Below are 18,570 nucleotides of genomic sequence, written 5' to 3'. Positions count from 1 at the left end.
ATCAGACAGCGGCTCTTCGAGACTGCTTCCTGCTCGTGTTATCCAATCAGCGGCTCTGCGAGGCTGGGGCTGCCTCTGGAGCGGAGGCGGTGTAGTCGGGTTTGGCTAATGCACCCGGCCGTCTTCCGGCTGTGAAGTGGGACACAGGACTGTCATGGAGTATTGTCCACCTCACTCGGGCCCAGAAACGGGGACTGGCCCGAGGCCCCGCAGCAGGTCCGCGTCGACGGGGTCCACACACAGTCCTCCCCCGTTTGCTGTGGGCCACGGCGGGCAACCCACCTGGTGAACTAGCTCCACACGCTGCCTCGGGCTGCGAGGCTGTGCGCGCAGAGATGTGAACCCCCCGACCCGAACCCGCATCCGGGCTGGGCAGGTTGGTCGGTCCTCAGTGCGCCTGTTGCTCCAGGAACGTGGGGTCCTTTGATGTCCAACCTCCGTTCCGACGTTACTGATGTCAAGTCAGCCGTTCACCTCGGTTTGGAGGTCAGAGTGGAGCCTCAGGGACGGGGCGGGGGTCCCTGCGTGTGCGTGAGCCGTGCAGCCCGTTCTCGGACACCGAGACTGTCCAGGTTTTGAAGAAGAGAGCTCTTGGAAAGCGGAGTGTTGTGGCCGTTTGGGTCGTGAAACTTTCAGAGTCGCCCACACAGCCCGCGGCGCTGGGGGACTGCGGAGCAGGTCACAGCAGGGTGGGAAGCAGGCCACCGCCTGCCCTCGGGCTGTGGGCGCCCCGCCGCAGGGCCCAGGGCAAGCCGGCTCTAAAGCGGGAGGTCTCCAAGTGCTCGAGCAATTTCAAGGTTGTGGTCGGCCTGAGGTCGCGGTGAGGGACCCTCTGGACAGCACACACAGCACACAGACAGCCTCCCGTGAAACCGGAAGGAAACTGTTCCCTCTCGAACGAGCAGGCACACCAGCGCTTTCCACGCGCCACCCTGCGGCGTCTGTGCGGAGACCACCGGCGTTTTCTGAGATGACGCTGAGATCTTCAGGCCCTTTTGGAAAAGATCTCCCAAACCTCCTCAGCGTCCATCTCTGGAATTAGCTGACACAGGGCGGAGTGGGGTGCCCGCCTGCAGGGAGCTGGCCTCCTGGGGGCTGAGGCCACTCCCGGGGTAACAGCTCCCGTCTGGGAGATGGGCAGTGAGCACCAGCCCCGGCCTCGGGGGGACATCACGTTACAGATGAGGAACCCGGCCTCGTACAGCCGAAATGACTGACTCAGACACACAGTTGGCAGAGCCGGAATCTCAGCCCACATCTGTGCATCAGAGTCTCGGGCTGGAAGGGAATCTGAAGCACTTCATCTGGACCATTTTAGAGAAGAGGAACTTGAGGAGAAAGATGGCTGTTCCCTGCCATGAGTTACTGCTGACGTTTGAAAGGAACACCAATCCTAACATTTCCAGCGTGAGCGGAAACTCGTCACCCCCAGCCCTAATGCCTCCCTCCTGCGGGGAGTCTCATTCTCATCGGCAGCAGAGTACCTCGGGCTTTTCCCCTAATGCACTGCTCCTAGGGCACCGGGGACAGCAGCTGATTCCAAGGCTGATTGAAAGCAGAGTGCACGCCTTTTCACATCTGTGTGCTGAGGCAGGTGTGTGCTGGAGGCAGGTGTGTGCTGGAGGCAGGTATGTGCTGAGGCAGGTGTGTGCTGAGGCAGGTGTGTGCTGGAGGCAGGTGTGTGCTGAGGCAGGTGTGTGTGTGTGCTGGAGGCAGGTGTGTGTGTGTGCTGAGGCAGGTGTGTGCTGAGGCAGGTGTGTGCTGGAGGCAGGTATGTGCTGAGGCAGGTGTGTGCTGAGGCAGGTGTGTGCTGGAGGCAGGTGTGTGCTGAGGCAGGTGTGTGTGTGTGCTGGAGGCAGGTGTGTGTGTGTGCTGAGGCAGGTGTGTGCTGAGGCAATGTCTGCTCACCTGCACACCAGGCCATGCTTGTCCCAGAGGACAGCCCTGGGGGAGGGAGGAGGCGTGGCCCCTGAGCCTTGGGGGTGCCCCATTGTTACTTGGACTAACCATTGAAAGGGGACTATGGCTGTTCATTAGGAGGTATTTTCTTTAAACTTAAGGAAAGGGTCTCACACTTCAAGGACCAACTGACAAGCCCGCAGGAGAGGGGAGTGCGAATGAGCAGAGCGCCTGCTCAGCGTGGACCTGGAGCCCGCAGGACGGGCAGAGTGCCCTGCCTGCAGCCGGGAGGAACCGGGGAGCCCTCACCTTTGTCTCCTCCGTGGAGTTGGGGAACGTCAGCGTGTAGACGCCGCTGGTGGTCAGGCCGGACTTGAAGGCCTCCGCACAGTCTCGGAAAGCGACTCGCTCCTCCTTAGCGGCCGGGGCCGGCCGGGCTGCTTCCAGAGATAAAGAGCGTTTAGGTGGGGCTCCTGGGCAGGTGGAAGGTGGGGCTCCGACATGCACTCACTGGGGGTTCGGACGGCTGACTTCGCACAGTGAGGAGGAAGGACGCGCTGGCTTTCTGCCCTTTCCCAAACCTGCCTCTGGCGGCCTGTGTGCTATCGATTCTCAGCGATCGTTACCTGTGGTCACGCTCCTGTTTCATCATCAGCTTCACCATCAGCCGTAACAAACTATCACTTTCAAAGTTCTTCCATCCGGAGCAGAGCCCCATACAGTTATGACAGGAGAATTAACGAACATCCCCCAAAGCAGCGGAACCTGCCAGGGCTGCACGCACCCCCTGGCCCTCACCCCATCGGACTGCTGGGGAAGACATTTAGTGACCCTGGGGGTTTAGCGATTGTCCCAGAGAGTTTGTGTTAACGGGGAACCTAATGCTTGTTTCTCTGTGTCTTTGAAATTCTTTGTCTAGGTATAAAAATTCTAAGACTATGAAATTCTTTCAAATTTTAATATTCAGACTTCCCATCCCTTTTTGTCACATTTTAAAAAACTGTGTGTGTGTGTGTGTGTCCGTGTGTGTGTCTCTGTGTGTGTCCGTGTGTGTCTCTGTGTGTCTGTGTGTGTGTCCGTGTATGTGTCCATGTGTGTATGTGTCCGTGTGTGTGTCTCTGTGTGTGTGTGTGTGTGTCTCTGTGTGTCTCTGTGTGTCAGTGTGTGTGTCCGTGTGTCCGTCCTTGCAGGCATTTGCCTGCTTTTCACTGTGGGGAGCGTCCCAGGCACAGGTCTGGGCCCTGGAGGTGGCGCTCGGGGGGACGGGACGGGGCCTCTTGCTCTCCCTCCTCCGCTTTCCCTGCCAGAGACCCAGATTCTCTGCTCTGCTCATCCCAGCTGACACCTCCCGTACCTCCGTCCCCCTGGACATTCCTTTTCTGTGAAAGTGGAAAAGTGTACTTTTCCTAAATGACACGCGTGTGAAGCGAGCTGGAGGGCAGGTGTGGTATTCTGGCCCCGTGTGAGGCCTGGCGCTGAGCCCCAGGGGTGGGTCCTGTGCCCTGTGTCTGCGTCCTGGCTGAGGAGAAACCTTGTCTGCGTGCTCTGCTGAGATGGGGTAACTGCACGGCTGAAGGGAAGCGAAAGCTCAGCGTGTCTCTCAGGGGAAGACGAAAGCTCAGCGTGACTCATGCGCTAAGTGTGTCTGTCGAAGATACAGGTAGGAAGGACAGTATGAGATGAGCCGTAGTAAGAACTAGACCCCGTGTATTTAAGGAAAAAACGTAGAACGCCCACAATCGCATGTCGCATCTCTAACTAAGGACTGGAGACACAGCCTTCGCCCTCAGTGAGGAGGTAGAGAGCAGGTGCTGCAGGGGGTGTGGCACGGGGGGAGTGCAGCTGGGGGGGTCCCGCAGGTGTGGGGGGGCAGCGTTACCCAGTTACTGACAGTGTCTCGTTCAGTCTTCACATAGTCCTCGGGGCCCGGTGCTGTTTTTCCCACTTAAAAGACATTGCGCTGCCCGGCCCCGTGTACCCAGTGATGGTGGGATTAACTCAGATGGGCTCTTTGAGGCAAGGATGTTTGGGATGCTTTGCTCCATAATAACTATTTTGTGTAAATACATCCCTCCCCTTCTTCCGTTTTGTCCTTTCTACCTGGTTCTGTGTTGAGACGCTGTAAAGCTTTTATATCTAACTAGCGGCCTGGTGCACGGCATTTGTGCGCTGGGGTGGGGGGCCTCAGCCCAGCCTGCACCCTCTTGCAGTCCGGGAGCCCCCGGGGGATGTCCGACTGATTGCTTAGGCCCACTCCCCGCGGGCCCAAGCCCTCAGTCGGACACCCTTAGCGCTGCTGCAGTGGTGGGAGAGGCTCCGCCACCTCCTCTGCGCTCGCCAGCCGTGAGCCCAGCTTCTGGCTGAGCGGCACTTCCCCTGGTGGTCAGTGTGTGTCATAGCGACCAGTCGTTCCGCCGTTCAGTTGATTTGCATATTACCCTTTTATTACATAGGATATGTAAGAGAAGAAATGCCTTTTCTGATAGATGAGAATTTTTTAGAATTTTGAGAATTTCACTGACTGAATTCCACTGCACTTGATCTGAGGTGGGTGTGGCCACCAGGGTGTGCACTGGCTGAGGGGTGGCCTCACTTACCGCCCGACGTGGACACAAGGGTCAGCAGGCTGTGCACGGTCTCCATGAGGTCGTGCTGCTGCTTCTGCAGGGCCGAGTTGTTCACGGTGGCCGTCACCAGCTGCTTCTCGAGCTCCTCGATGATGGAGTTCTGCTTGGACACCAGCACCTGCAGCTGGTCCTTCTCCTCCTTTATGGACTGGAGCTGCACCGTGTGCTTGCCTTCCATGTCGAGCACTTTCTTCTCCAAGAAGCTTGGGGAGGGAAAGCGTGTCAGCTCGTGCAAGGTGTTCTGAGCGCCCCCAAGGCCCAGGCCCATGCCCATCTGGTCAGTCTCGCCCAGGGATTCATGTCCTTGGAGTTTCTGCTTCTCCAAGCACCATTAAGATGTCAGAGGAGCCGGCCCGCATGGTTCAGTGGTTGAGCATCGACCTAGGGACCAGAGGTCACAGTGCGATTCCCCGTCAGGGCACATGCCTGGATCGCGGGCTTGATCCCCAGTAGGGGGCGTGCAGGAGGCAGCCGATCAGTGGTTCTCTCTCATCGTTGATGTCTCTCTCTCTCTCTCTCTCTCTCTCTCTCTCTCTCTCTCTCTCTCTCTCTCCCTTCGTCTCTGAAGTCAATGAAACTTTTTTAAAAGATGTCAGAGCAGTTGTAGGAGCTCTCGGGCGCTCCGTGGGTGGGCAGGCGGCCATGCCGTCCACCTGAAGGGATGTGAGGAGGACATGCCCTCGTGAGAACGGAAGGGCTGTGGCAGGTTATCCCAGGATGTCTGCCGTGGGAAGGCTGGCAACCATGGCCTCGCTGGAGAGGAGCGTGGACCATGCAGAGGTGCCTGAGCATTGGGAGCCAGGTGGGCGGGGCAGGGCAGTGGGAAGAGCAGGCTGAGCCCCGCCCTCCTCACGTGACCTCGCCTGTTACCTGGCAGGCCTTGTGCTCTCTGGCTCTCGGTAATGCCCTGCCTCTCACAGTGAACGTCATGTGCGCAGTGACGTTATAAACGAAGGCGCGAGGTACGTGGCCTCGGAGGCCCTTCTGCCCTGTGGCCTGACTCGGTTGCGCTTCTTTTGGGCAGTAACATCTCCATCTGTACCCCTGTGGACGTTACTCAGCCCCGGAACTGACAAGCCAGCAAAGCCTTCCCTGTAAGCGTTAGCATTCCGTGTGAGCAGTTACCATCAGACGCTCAGTTGTGTCTGGTAACTGCACCCCAGCCCTCGGTCCCTGAGAACCAGGACAGTAGCCCTGTCTGCACCTCGCCAGCAAGTAGCCTGTTTCTCCACGCGGTCACATGCACTCACGCGGCTTGCACCCGTTTCCCACATCCTTTTCAGTGGTCATTCCTTAACAGTCTCCTTGATGTCAGCCAAGTCACTTTCCGTTGTACGTCACCATCCTTAATTAAAAACCAAGGTGACTCATCACAGCAGAAGGTAACGGAGGTCAAAGTGCGAAGCGTGGCTTTCTGCCTGGCGTCACTGCCAGCGCCCGCTCAGGCTCCAGTTCTGAGCCTCCTGGGGGCACTTGGTCCCCACCTGTGCCGCCTGCACAGCATGCTCCCTCCTCTGTCTTCACTGTTCCACGGGGGGGGGGGGGGGGGTGAGGGGGGGGGCATGGGAGATGGGCGGTCACATGGCCCAGAGCGTGCGTGGACGTGGGGACACACAGGCATGCGTTTTCTCAAGAAACCACTTGATTTCTCCCTGAACTAGACCAGCACAGCGGCAGAGGCAGTCGCATCTGGTCTCAAAGGCCTCCTCTCAAACGCAGGAGCCACGCCAGGCTCGGTCCTCGCTGCGCTGAGGTCGCCCGTCCTGGTCAGAGCAGCGCTGCCCGTGCCGGCGGGGCCAGCGCTGGCTGAGACATCAGCTCGGTGAGCCGCACCGGCACCTCCAATGAAAGGAAACCAAACGCAGTGGCCCCGGAACAGCACGGGTCTGAGCCGGGGGTCCCCATGTGCGCGGACTTCTTTCAGTAAATACCTGTGATGTTTACATCCTATTTCACAAACGGGGTGAGCACCTGGGAAAGTGCATTACGGGGGAGCAGAGTAACTGGGGGCATGGGACGCGTGTTCGTGAGAAAGTGTAAAGGGATGGAGGAGCCTGTAAGCAAGATGAAGCAGGACGCACGGCCAGCCCCGGGTGGCGGGGTCCCTGGCCCGAACGTTGTCCAGCTTTCACGCACAGAACCCACCCAGTGAGGGGCGGTTAAAGGGGTGGAGTCATGACTGCGTTTGAAAGCGCTCCAACCAGCTTTCACGCACAGAACCCACTCAGTGAAGGGCTAAGCCAGGGGTGGGCAAACTTTTTGACTCGAGGGCCACCATGGGTTCTTAAACTGGACCGGAGGGCCGGAACAAAAGCATGGATGGAGTGTTTGTGTGAACTAATATAAATTCAAAGTAAAGGAGCGGAGGGGAGAGCAAGAGAACCCTCCGCTCTTTCAGCTCCGCGGGCCAGATAGAACAGCCGAATGGGCCGGATCTGGCCCGCGGGCCGTAGTTTGCCCACGGCTGGGCTAAGCGGTGTCTGAGCTCGGGAGGCGGGTCCCACTTCTGCAGGGAGGCAGCAGTGACTGGACAGATCTTTGCACAGATGGCGTTGGGTGACTTGCCCGAGGTGCTAGCACCGTGCCGTAGTAAATAAAACAAAGCGGGACGGGGTCCCCTCCTGGGGGTGTCAGCAGGCTGGCCGGTGCGGCACACACTGCCCCCAGCGTCGTCGGCGAGTGACCACGCAGCTGTCCGGCCCCCACGTCCAACGGGACTGCAGCGTGCGCGGCCTGTTCAAGAGGCCACGGCACGACGCACCTAGCGAGACGCTGCGGCTCCGTTACGGGTCTCGAACGTGTGTTCCCGCTTTGCAGAAGCGGAAATTTGAAACGTTTAAGAAAAATACTCGGATTAGAAATTGACTTGCTTTTTCATATTATACGTTATTTGTGCTTTTCTTACCTGTTCTTATCCTGCAGCTTGTTTATCTCACTGGTCTGGTCCAGGATCTGTTTCTCCAGTTTGTTGGTGGACAGGGAATGTTCCAGAAGCTGGAGCTCGAGCCTCGTCGTCTGGTTCAGCACCTGCGTGCGACACAGCAGACTCCGCTGGTCAGCTTTCACGTGGGACACCGAGCCCCCTGGCGGGCATCCAGCCCCAGAGCGCGCGTTCTCCCCGCGCCTCTCGGGGTCAGAGGCGTGCTTTCCCGGTTTCGTCAGGGTGTGCCTCATTGGGAGAGTGTCTGCCAGTTCCGGACGGTGGGGTTTGCGTCCGATAACACAGCGTTCGTCTCCTCGTCCTGGAGACGCTGGCCGTGCTCACACCGAATGCCGGGAACTGTGGTGACCGCAGAGGCCCTGCCTCCCCTTGGTCCGCAGCCAAGCTGGGTGGACGCCCCCTGCTCCATGCGACGCGTAGAGCTCCTTTCCCCCATCGCCTCGTCGCTGGTGGTCTCGTGGTTAGCGTCCCTTCCTCCTCCGTCTCTCTTTCCAGTTCCACACCTGGCGTCAGCCGGTCAGGAGACGGCCCACATGGGGAGGCGGGGTCCGGCCCCACGCACCGTCGCGGCCCCACCGCGTTCCAACACCGAGGACGCGTGCTTTCGCGTTGGCCTGCCTCGCGGCAGGAAGGATCCATTGCTCACATCCCGTGTGGCGTGGCCTTCCGGGATGCGCGGTCACGTGGAAGTGTGGGAGCAATGGCTGCGCAGGAACCAGGGCTCTTGACTGAGGGGAGCGTTGTTTGCACGGGGCCCCGACATTCATAAAAGGCCCGCCCGGCCGCGGGCAGGGCAGGGCAGGGCCGGGCCCACTCCTCGGTGGCCACGCGGGCACTGGCCAGCCCGGGGCAGGGCTTGAACCAAACACTTCTCGCTGTGGCCCAAGCATTCTGCGTGGGCTCTTACTAAGAGGGAGTGGAAACTCCGACGCCCAGAGAGGACCGTGGGGGGTGCGGAGGGTGGCGTGCGGGTCCCTCCTAGCCCAGGACCCAGCGCGATGCTTCGTCGCCTGCGGGGCCTCTAGCTGCGGGTGCGTGGCGGTCACTGAGTCCAGGATCCCAGGCCGCCACTGCCCCTCTGACCCCTTGTCTCACAGGCTCAAGGAGTCACACCTCGTACAGAACGTCCATGCTTGGACTCAGGCCTGCCTCGCACGGTCACTGCTGGTGACACAGTGTGCCGCGCAGCCCCAGCTTGGGCCACGTTCTCACGTGTCCACCTGGACATGGGCTGTTGGCTCTCCAGCCGTCCCCCGTGCTCCCAGCTGGGTCCTGTGACATGTGGCTTCACGGCAGATGTTTGGAAACTATGGCTCCGACACAAAGGCTTAGGAAGCGCCAACAGGTCTTGCACAGGATGGAGGGAGGTGTGCGTCCTGGCTGCCGCTGCCGCTGTCATTGCCGTCGCCTGGCAGCACAGGAAGCGGCTTCCCGGCACATGGGGCGAGCCCTCACCACCAGCCTTCCATCGGAAGCGGCAGCGTGGCTTCGTCACGGCCGTTCATTGTAATAACGGACTGGGTGTGCTGACACTTCTCCGTTAAAAGTTTTACACGTTTCCATTCTTCCCTTTTATCACCTCTTTGGATTACCCTTTTTGGTACCTTGTGACCCATCGTGTAAGTGCTCCTGTTTTCCCTGAACTGTCTGACGTTGTGGGAAGATGAGGTAAGCGGGTCGCCCTTACCGTCCTCCCGTGAGCCGACGTGTGCTTCTCCTGCCACCCTGGTTTCCTGTTCCCTGCCGTCAGCTGCCAGGGAGACGGCGTGGCCCGCTGGGGAAGGTGAGGCTCCTACCGCCTGGCTGGCCCCTGAGCCGAGGCGGCCACTCCCCCTGGGACGTGCGTGGGACGTGCCTGCATTAGAGCTGCCGGTCTCTCCTGAGCACCATGTGTCCTCAGAGCAGGAAGGTCTGGCCCAGCAGCCGGAGCGGAGCGGGCCTGGGAGCCGGGAGCACTCGCGGGGGGCGGCGGGGGGGGGGGGGGGCCACAGGTTCTTCCAGCAGCACTTCCCCCACGCGCACCTGCTGTCCCGTGTGTGCTGCTGGCGGCTCCATGAGTGTTGTGTTACTGTTTTGCAGTTATTCTTTTAATATTCTCGTGTTTCCTGGTCTCTTCTACATTAGCTCATAGACTCTTAAAGCTGAAAGGGGACTTAGCAGTCATCCCCGTGGCCCTGCCTCATCCACAGCCACACGGCTGAGGTCCCAGAGCCCAGGGCCTCGCTCAGCTGTTCATCAGCCACACGGAGCCGGCACCATCAGAGAGCCTGGCTCCTGGCGGAGTGAGCCCCTGTGCCTGCTCCCTCTGTCCGTCTGCCCATCTGTCCATCTGTGCTCCCTGCTCCCTCTGTCCGTCTGCCTGTCCTGCCTGCTCCCTCTGTCCGTCTGTCCATCTGTGCTCCCTGCTCCCTCTGTCCATCTGTCCATCTGTGCTCCCTGCTCCCTCTGTCCCTCTGTCTCTCTGTCTTTCTGTCTCCCTGCTCCCTCTGTCCGTCTGTCTCTCTCTGTCTCCCTGCTCCCTCCGTCTGTCTGTCCTGCCTGCTCCCTCTGTCCGTCTGTCTCTCTCTGTCTCCCTGCTCCCTCTGTCTCTCTCTGTCTCCCTGCTCCCTCTGTCTCTCTGTCTCCCTGCTCCCTCTGTCTCTCTGTCCTGCCTGCTCCCTCTGTCTCTCTGTCCTGCCTGCTCCCTCTGTCTCTCTGTCTCCCTGCTCCCTCTGTCTCTCTGTCCTGCCTGCTCCCTCTGTCTCTCTGTCTCCCTGCTCCCTCTGTCCGCCTGTTCTCCCTGATCCATCTGTCCCTCTGTCTCTCTGTCTCCCTGCTGCCCCGTCTGCCTCTCTGCCAAGTCAGACAGTGACTGTGTGAACCTGTAGGACAAATTGTGTAACTCACACCGGGAATGGCACAGTCTTCTACCACAAGCGGTTGGACAGTTCCTTGAGGTGGAGGTTTTGCCCTGCGGCCCGATGGAGAGCGGTTCTGGCCTCTACCCGGGGCCTCGTTCCCTGCACAAGCAGCTAAGGGCTCGGAGGAGGAGACCTCGAGGGCCCGGAAGCACGAGAGGCAGACACATGTGTGGGACAGGAGCACGGCGGTCCTCGGGCGGACAGACGCCCTTCGCCTCGGCGCCAACCGCGAGGGTGTGTGTCCTGATGCCACATCCCCGTCCAGTCCTGAGTTCTTACCGCTTCCTCCCCGCCCTGCCCCGGCCTGCCTCCACTTGCCCACTGGGCTTCCGTGGCCGCGTGCGCCATCTCGGGCTGTTGCCTGGTGGCCCGCCTGCCCCCGCCTCACTCACCTGGGCCTCGACGTCCGTCAGCTTGCGTGTCTGTGCCGCCGTCTGGTTGAGGAGGCTGGATCCGATCTCCATCATCGCGGCCGTCTGGTTGTGCGCGGCGCTCTGCTGCAGCGCGGCCACGCCCCTGCGCATGCTGTCCTGGATGTAGCTCTCCAGCTGCGGGCACGGCAGGGCGGGGCGGGGCGGGGCGTTAGTCAGGCGCAACCTCAGCCACTAGCAGTCAAACACGAGGCATTGGGCGTGCATAGGAGGCCCATTAGGTGTCCACCCGCGGCAGGCGGGAGGGAGCGAGGTCGCACTCGGGGCGCACAGCAGCGGGGTGTCCAGGAGGGACCCCAGGGTCGCCCTGCCGCGCCCTCTGCCCGCTGCCGCTGGGTCCCTGTGCTGTAGGGAATGGAAAGTTGGCCCCGGGAAGCGCTGTTTGTGCCACGTTGTAGGTCTGTTTCCCAGAACGCAGAGTTGAGATGCCTCAGACGGAGCGGGGAGGCCGCCTTCGGCCTTGCCCAGACTGTCAGGACCCCTCACATTCTGAGCCCCCCCGCCCCGCCCCCCGCTCACGGAGTTCATCACACATCAGGCAGCTCAGGTTCCCCAGTCGGGGTGCACGTCTCACAGTTCCATCACTTCACGCACCAGTTCCAGCCCCACCCCAGGGCTCCTCACCTCCCCTGCCCGAGTCGCCGTGAGGGTGAGCACTCGTCCCCCTCCCGTGGGTGTGGGTGTGGGTGTGGGGAGCTAGCTTGGCTGCCGAGTGACATAGGGAACTGTCCACCAGGACAGCGGGCGGCAGGCCATGGGGTCGGGCATGGCCACCTGCTCCCCACGCTGCAGCCTCTGATCAGGAGTGGCTTACCTCCGGCCCCGGTCCGCATGTACAAAGCGGTGTCTGATGGTCAGAGGACTGTGCCAGGACTAGTTGGCGTGGCGGTGAGACAGTATGTGGCTTACAGAGTGACCCCGTTGGCGGGTCTGTGCCCACCGGGCACCGGGCCTGGCTGTTCCCCTCGACGTCCGTAACCCCAGCCTGTGCCGCTCAGTCCCTCACCCTTTCACCCAGTGCCCCCCCCCATCAGTCTGCTCTGTGTCTCTGAGTCTGTTTCTGTTTGTTTATTTTGCTCTTTAGATTCCACCTCTGAGGGAAACCATTTCTCTGTCTGACTTGTCTCACTCAGCACACACCCTTTAGGTCCACCCATGCGGTTGCGAAGGGTAAGACTCCGTCCTTTTTGTGGCGGATGAAGGTTCCGTGTGTGGGTGCCACAGCCTGGCGTCCCCCCTGTGTCCCTGGGCACTGGGCTGCCTCCTCGGCACCGAGCTGCGGAAGCCAGTGTGCGCGTCCCTCGGGCACTTGAAGGTCCGTTTCCTTTCTTCTCGGTGTTCTGTAATGACCAGTGACGGGGCCACAGTCCACTCCCTGGTCCACCCTGCACGGTCAGGCGGACAGACGCCTGTTTTTATCTTTTTATCACGTGGTTATAGCTCAAGTGCTTCCTGTTAAGTTGGATGAATAAAATTTGATCACAAAACTGCTTATGCCTTTCTCTAAAACCACCAAGAGCCCTGACCGGTGTGGCTCAGTGGATAGAGCGCCGGCCTGCGGACTGAAGGGTCCCAGGTTCAATTCCGGTCAAGGGTGTGTACCTTGGTTGCAGGCACATCCCCAGTGGGGGGTGTGCAGGAGGCAGCTGATGGATGTTTCTCTCTCATCGATGTTTCTAACTCTCTATCCCTCTCCCTTCCTCTCTGTAAAAATCAATAAAATATATTTAAAAAAAATAAAACCACCAAGAATCCTTTCACTAGGCAGTCCCAGGCCAGGGGCCCTCCTCCTGGTACCTGCCCGTCCCTCCGAGCGCCTGCCTGAGGGTACAGCTGGGGGCGCCCGTCCGTCTGTGCGCCTGCCCTAGGGTACAGCTGGGGGCGCCCGTCCCTCCGCGCGCCTGCCTGAGGGTACAGCTGGGGTCGCCCGTCCCTCCGAGCGCCTGCCTGAGGGTACAGCTGGGGGCGCCCGTCCCTCCGAGCTCCTGCCTGAGGGTACAGGTGGGGGCGCCCGTCCCTCCGAGCGCCGGCCTGAGGGTACAGGGGGGCAGGCGGGAGCTCCTCCTGGAGGAGTTGTAAACGGTGGTGTAAACGGTGGTGTTAGGAGGTCTTAGGATGCTCCTCGGGGCTGTGCCTCCTGGCTCCCTCGGCTGGCGTGCCATGCACTGGTCCCACTCCCGGAGCTATACACGCACATGCGCACGCACACACACATCTGATGCTTCCCCGTCGCCCCTGACTCTCCTGGGCCCTGGGCAGATCCCAGGTGTGAAGCTGACCAGCGCTGGGCTGACTGTAAAACCACGTTGCGGCCTTGGCCTTTCCACGTGAGTGAAAATAGACTAGACCGGCGTGAACGTATCAGGCACTCTTCCTGGGCAGCCCCAGCAAACCCTCTCAGAGGGACCTCTCCAAAGCCCCAGAGCAGCGCCTGTCACCCGTATGACCGGCCGGCTTCGTGGCGTGCTCTTTCTTAATGCGTCCTGGCCTTCCCTGCTTTACAGACCTCCATGGTTTGATACCCAACTTAAAAGCACTTCACATAGAAGTTTGTCATTCCCCTCCCGCCCACTCTCGCTCTCGCTCATCACCAGGGGAATAGTGGAATTTTTGAGGGTAAAGTTAGAGCTGTATAAGTCATCCGGAGAAGTTATCTTGGTTACTCTTAACACCCAGCAAAAACAATATTTGGAAAGACTTATCCTGGGAAGTTAGGAACTCAGGGGGGCATACTCGGCTGGAGTTTGGGTTACGTCTGCGCTCCGAGTAATGGTCTACAAGCTAGGGCAGAAAAGGGCGTCATCTTACGGATCCCGTCCTTACGAGCGAGGCGAGAGCTGTTCTGTCCCTGTCCCTCCGGAGTGTGGCCAGAGGGGACGGAGCTCTAGCCCTCGCCCAGCCCCATTCGGCACCCGGAGTCCTGGTGGCTCCTGGGTCAGCTGTGTCTGCACATCGAGAGTCATGACGTAAACTCGCGTTAGACTCGTGAGCTTTAAAAGACATAAAAGACCTAATTTAAAAAGTGAAAGTTCTTAGCGTTATTGCCATCACGTTGTCTAAGCTTGAAAATGGTAGAACGCAAAATTCTTTTTAAGCCAACTGCTTTTCACCTTTTCAGGATGACAGAGTATATGTATAGCGTGCGTGTGCGTGCGTGGTTCCTCTTACATTCAAGCAAACTACAGATGTGTGTGTACATGTGATGCGTGTACATGTGATGTGTGTACATGTGATGCGTGTACATGTGATGTGTGAGTGGGTGTCATATATGTGTATAGTCTCCATATACAGTGTATGCAGCAAAAGGAAGTGGGATTGGCTCTGCACTGGCCCAGCGGCTAACTAGTTGAAGTCTCGGGAGAAAGGACCGGATACAGAAATGTCAGGCGTTAGACGTTTTGTGTTGATTCCCAGAAAGACTCGTGTTCTCGCGCTTGAAGCTGTGAGATGAATGAAGGTTTTAGGAGACGGGGGTGACCTGAGTTGAGAGCGCTCTGTGAAGGAAGAGGAAAGTATTTGGTGTCAGAAGCAGTAACAGCCACGGTAACTGCGGTTACTCCCCGTGTCTCAGCCACCAGGACTCCGGGAGCCTGGCATCGTGGGCGGGCACTCTGAGGGCTCCGGGTGCTGCTGTGTGAGGCGGGCACTCTGAGGGCTCCGGGCGCCTGGCATCATGGGCGGGCACTCTGAGGGCTCCGGGTGCCTGGCATCGTGGGCGGGCACTCTGAGGGCTCCAGGTGCTGCTGTGTGAGGCGGGCACTCTGAGGGCTCCGGGTGCCTGGCATCGTGGGCGGGCACTCTGAGGCTCTGAGGGCTGGCATGTCAGCACACTGGCGCTTCACCCACCAGCCACCCCACACTTCTCCTGCCTTTCAACAGCCTTTCCAGGCGGCCATCCCCAGCCGGCGTGAGTGTGCCTCCCACAGCCCGGGGCTGCAGCCTTGAAAAGCAGAGACGCCTGCCCTGCCACCGGAGGCCGGGCTGTCTTCACCAGCAGAAACGCCCGGAATCCATGGCTGGTGCCTCCGTCCCCTGGGGCTTCATGACAAAGGCATCCGTTTCCCTCCCAAGACGAGCAGTAACTTTTTAGGGGGGACTCCCTCCGGCGGCCGTTATGGGTGTGGAACTGACCTCCAGAGGATGCGCCCGCCTCCCTGCACATCCCGGGCTGCAGGCCGAGCCCCTGGGAAGCCTGCCTGGCCCAGTTTGCTGGTTCTCCCCTGTGGGAGGGGCACCTGGTCACCTCCCTGGCCCTGGGCTGGGACCAGTGTGTCCTTCCCAGTTTATGGCCCTGAGGCATCTTTCCGTGTAGCATCTGGTTTTTATTGTCTGCAGCAGAAGCCACAAGCACAGGGACCTGCCCCGCGGAATCCCAGGCTGGCGGAGGGAGTCTTTCCACAGGACAAGAGGAGGCACAGGAGACCTCCCTCCCGGCAGAGCGTGCCCCTCCCCCCCCCACCTTTCCACTCGCTGCTCTTGTCAGGACCGCTGAGAGCCGGATCCTCCCCGCGCCGGCGGCTCCTTCCCCTCTCCGGCTGGCGGCTTCGCCAGGCGCTTGCGGGAATGGCGGACACTCATGCCTGAGGGTGACCAGGCCCAGTGCCGACCTGTGGGTCCCAGTCCCTCTGAAAGGCCCTGGCCGGACGCGTCTGAGGGGCCGTGTGGACGTCCGCTCTGTCCTCTTGGAATTAGTGCTGCGTCCCCTTCCCTAGAACGTGGGCGAGCGGCCCCAGTGCCATGGGCGCTTCGCGGCGATTGTCCTCTTGGTCATGGGGATGCTCACCCTGTCGTTTCCATTTGCTAAGAAAAGGCAGGCGCACCTCAGGCCGTCTTTGCACGTTGGCGATGCGTGGACGCTCTAGGGACCGGAATAAAACGCCTAACACAGACATCTGTTCTAAGACGTGAAATCCGTCCCGACGGGTCCCCTCCCCCCGTGTTGGCAGTGATCAAACTGGACGGGAAAGTAAGTCCATTTGCGAGGCAACTGTCAGGTTGATCGCACGCTGAAGAAGTTCCCTCGCTTTCTCCTTCTCACCAGGATCATCGTCTGCATTTTTCTACCAAAAGGAAGGGGATCTGAAACCGGCTGGGAGAGGGGAACACTTTACAGAAGGGCCCCAAGACTTGGCTGTGGGTGCCTCACCGACCAAAGGGCTCCCGGTGGCCAGGGCGTGTCCCTGACGTTTACCTAACCCGTTAACTGCCACGATACTTTCCACTTAACTTAAAAGGGTCCACCCTTTGCCTTTGCAGACGCTTATGGCGTACAAATGGCTAACTAGTCTTTGCTCACCTGGACGACTTAATTCCCAGCAAACCGACAGATCCCTTGTGTCATTGGCAGCATTTTACTCTCCAGCTTTCTCCTTCAGTAGCCCGCCCCCCGCCCCCCCGCGACTCCCTTCTTCCGCCAGACGCTGCCACCCTTCCTTCCGGACTGTCACGCAGCGCACCTGGGAGCTGCGGGCTCGGTGCAGGCCTGGCCCTGGGCAGCTCAGGCACAGCCTTGCCCCTTAGCCAGCGGGCAGCATGCTGGTTCCCTGGATGGCCGCACCCCCTTCCCGCTCTGGAACCCCGGCCTCGTTTCCCTGCGAACCTTGCCTCCAGCTGCATCTGGCCCTGGGCCACTTCCCTCCTGGCCTTGGCCTGTGGCTCCTTCGCCGGGTCCTCTCTCCTGAGACGAGACGACCGCTCGCCTGCGGCCCCCTCCCCTGGTCAGACCCCCTCGCCCCGTGTGGCATCGGGACACGGGGTCCTCCTGGGCTTGTGGCATGGTGCCACCCCTGGACTCAGGCCTGTGCTCGCTCGCTCGCTCGCTGGGAGGCTGCGCGGGGCTTTCTGCAGGCGCGGGGCTGTGGTTGTGGGAACCGGAAAGCGAGATGAGCAGCTCCAGGAAGACTGGAGGCTCTGGCTGGATTCCCATGTCTGACTGGTTCCCTGTCGTGAGCTCTTCAGACAGGAGAGTGGCCAAGCTGGGCCTCCCTCCTCCTCTCGAGGCTTCTTATTCCTGTTGCGAGATGGCAGGTGTCGCCGATGCGTGCTCAGCGGTGGTTAAGGCGAGCTGCGGGGGGGCGGGGGAGGCGGGGCGCCTCGCAGGCCTGAGTCCCGTGGCCTAGAGCCCCTGCCGAGTCCCGTGGCCTAGAGCCCCTGCCGAGTCCCGTGCCTCGGTGACTGACTGGCCCCTCTCCCTCGGGCAGGGAGGCTGCAGGGCGTGGACATAGCCAGCCCCTGCCCCCTGCTGCGTGGACCCCCCCCCCCCCAGGCTCTTGGAGCGCCTCCTGGGACTGATGGGCTCTGCGTGCTTCTTGCTGTTTTCTGCGAGGAACGTGGAGCGACTTCCCGCTGACACAGCTCTGCAGGGACTGAAGGTCACGCTGGTGACCTTGAACTCGAGGCACGAGGAGCAGAGCTGCGGGCACCAGTGGGGCCTAGTCGCTTGCCTGTCCCCTCCTCCTGTGCAGGTCACATGCGTGTCCTCGCTTCTATCTGAGACTCCGTGGCCCTTTGGTTACTTAGTTGGGGGTTTATCACATGTGCTCACATGGCTCTGCCTCTTTGTATGTTCCCTTACCGTCAGTCCACAGTCTGAGGGAAAATGTAACTCCCCCTTAAAATGCTGTGCTCATTTCCTGCCGACGCAATGACTGTTTTTCCCTTTAAAATCTATACAAGTTGGAGGAACTGCATGTCAACCAGGGCATTCGTGTGACAAACGTGTTGTGTGTCAGGCACGAAAGCTTGTAGAGGCTCCTGGGTTCGTATACACGGACCCGGGTCTCTGCTCCCTGGCGCCCCCTTAGGCTTGGCCACAGCCCTCACAGGCAGCTGCAGGCCAGGGCGGGGCGGGGCGGGGCAGTGGATCCCTGAGGCCCTTGGTGTGCGTCTTCGGCAACAACAGGAGACCCGCCTGCAGCTGCCGATGCCACGTGTGTATCCGTCTCCGATTCTCACACGGCCTTCGCATGGGTTCCCCCCCAGAGCCCGAGACACAGGCTGCATGCAGGAAGTTTACTTAGGACGCCGTCCCAGGAGCCGCCGGGCGGGCAGGGAGGCGGCAGCGGGGCCACGTGGTGACCCGGGGAGCCCCGGTTCCGTCTGAGGAGCCGCCCACCTGGCACAGAGGAGAACTCCATCCCTCTGGGTCAGGGCAGCCCTGGGCACCGCCCGCCACACTCCGGGGTTCCCCCCCCCCGCTGCCAGGCGCTGGGCGGGAGCGGCTGCCCCACGTGCTGCCCGAGCCGCTGGGCTGTCCATGCAGAGTGGCCGGGGGTGGGGGCGAGAGGATGCGTGTCCTCCCCAGAGGTCCTGAGACAGAGCAGGGGTTCTCCCGGCCTCCCGGTGCCTCCCACAGGCCTGGGCCTCGGGACAGACGGCCCCTCGGCGTGGGGTCTGTGGGTAAAGCGCCCCTCGGCAGTCTGGTGCCCTGGCTGACCGCTCTGACGGCTGGAGGAAGGACAGGCAGAGGTGCCCGTGAGGAGGGCCGTGTGTGAGGAGGGCAGCGTGAGCCCAACAGCCGTGGCCAGAGCCACGGAGACTCAGCCACTCTCAGCGGGCCCCTTGGACATCGTCTGCTTCCTGCTGTATTCTCGCACGTTCTCAGCCTAGGAGACGCTTCAGCGATGCGGGTAAAAGGGATCTAAGACTGCTCTCTCCCTCGAGTGAGCAGGGTCATCGGCTAGTGCAAATGGGGCGGCTGGGATGCAGCTCTGAGAAGAGGCGGGTGAATTCAGATGACGATATATGGGCTTTCTTTATTTAAATCCTCCCCT

General features: G+C 60.6%; 2 protein-coding genes across 2 annotated transcripts in view; one reads left to right on the top strand and one right to left on the bottom strand.

Moving 5' to 3' along the window:
- The window catches only part of MCPH1 (microcephalin 1), a 106,959-nt gene that overhangs the window by 47,313 nt on the left and 41,076 nt on the right, over positions 1-18,570 (top strand). The window lies entirely within an intron of this gene.
- ANGPT2 (angiopoietin 2) overlaps positions 1-18,570 on the bottom strand; it is a 45,017-nt gene that overhangs the window by 11,076 nt on the left and 15,371 nt on the right. The window contains exons 2-5 of the mRNA XM_080660982.1: positions 10,760-10,915; positions 7,432-7,553; positions 4,497-4,729; positions 2,209-2,336 (exon numbers count right to left, since the gene is read on the bottom strand). Coding sequence (XP_080517108.1) covers positions 2,209-2,336; positions 4,497-4,729; positions 7,432-7,553; positions 10,760-10,915 — 639 coding nt within the window. The remainder of the gene's footprint in view (positions 1-2,208; positions 2,337-4,496; positions 4,730-7,431; positions 7,554-10,759; positions 10,916-18,570) is intronic.

Source organism: Plecotus auritus (genome assembly GCF_963455305.1).
Source record: "Plecotus auritus genome assembly, chromosome: 3".
In the NCBI taxonomy this organism is placed as follows: domain Eukaryota; kingdom Metazoa; phylum Chordata; class Mammalia; order Chiroptera; family Vespertilionidae; genus Plecotus; species Plecotus auritus.
This window is presented reverse-complemented; position numbering and strand designations above follow the sequence as displayed.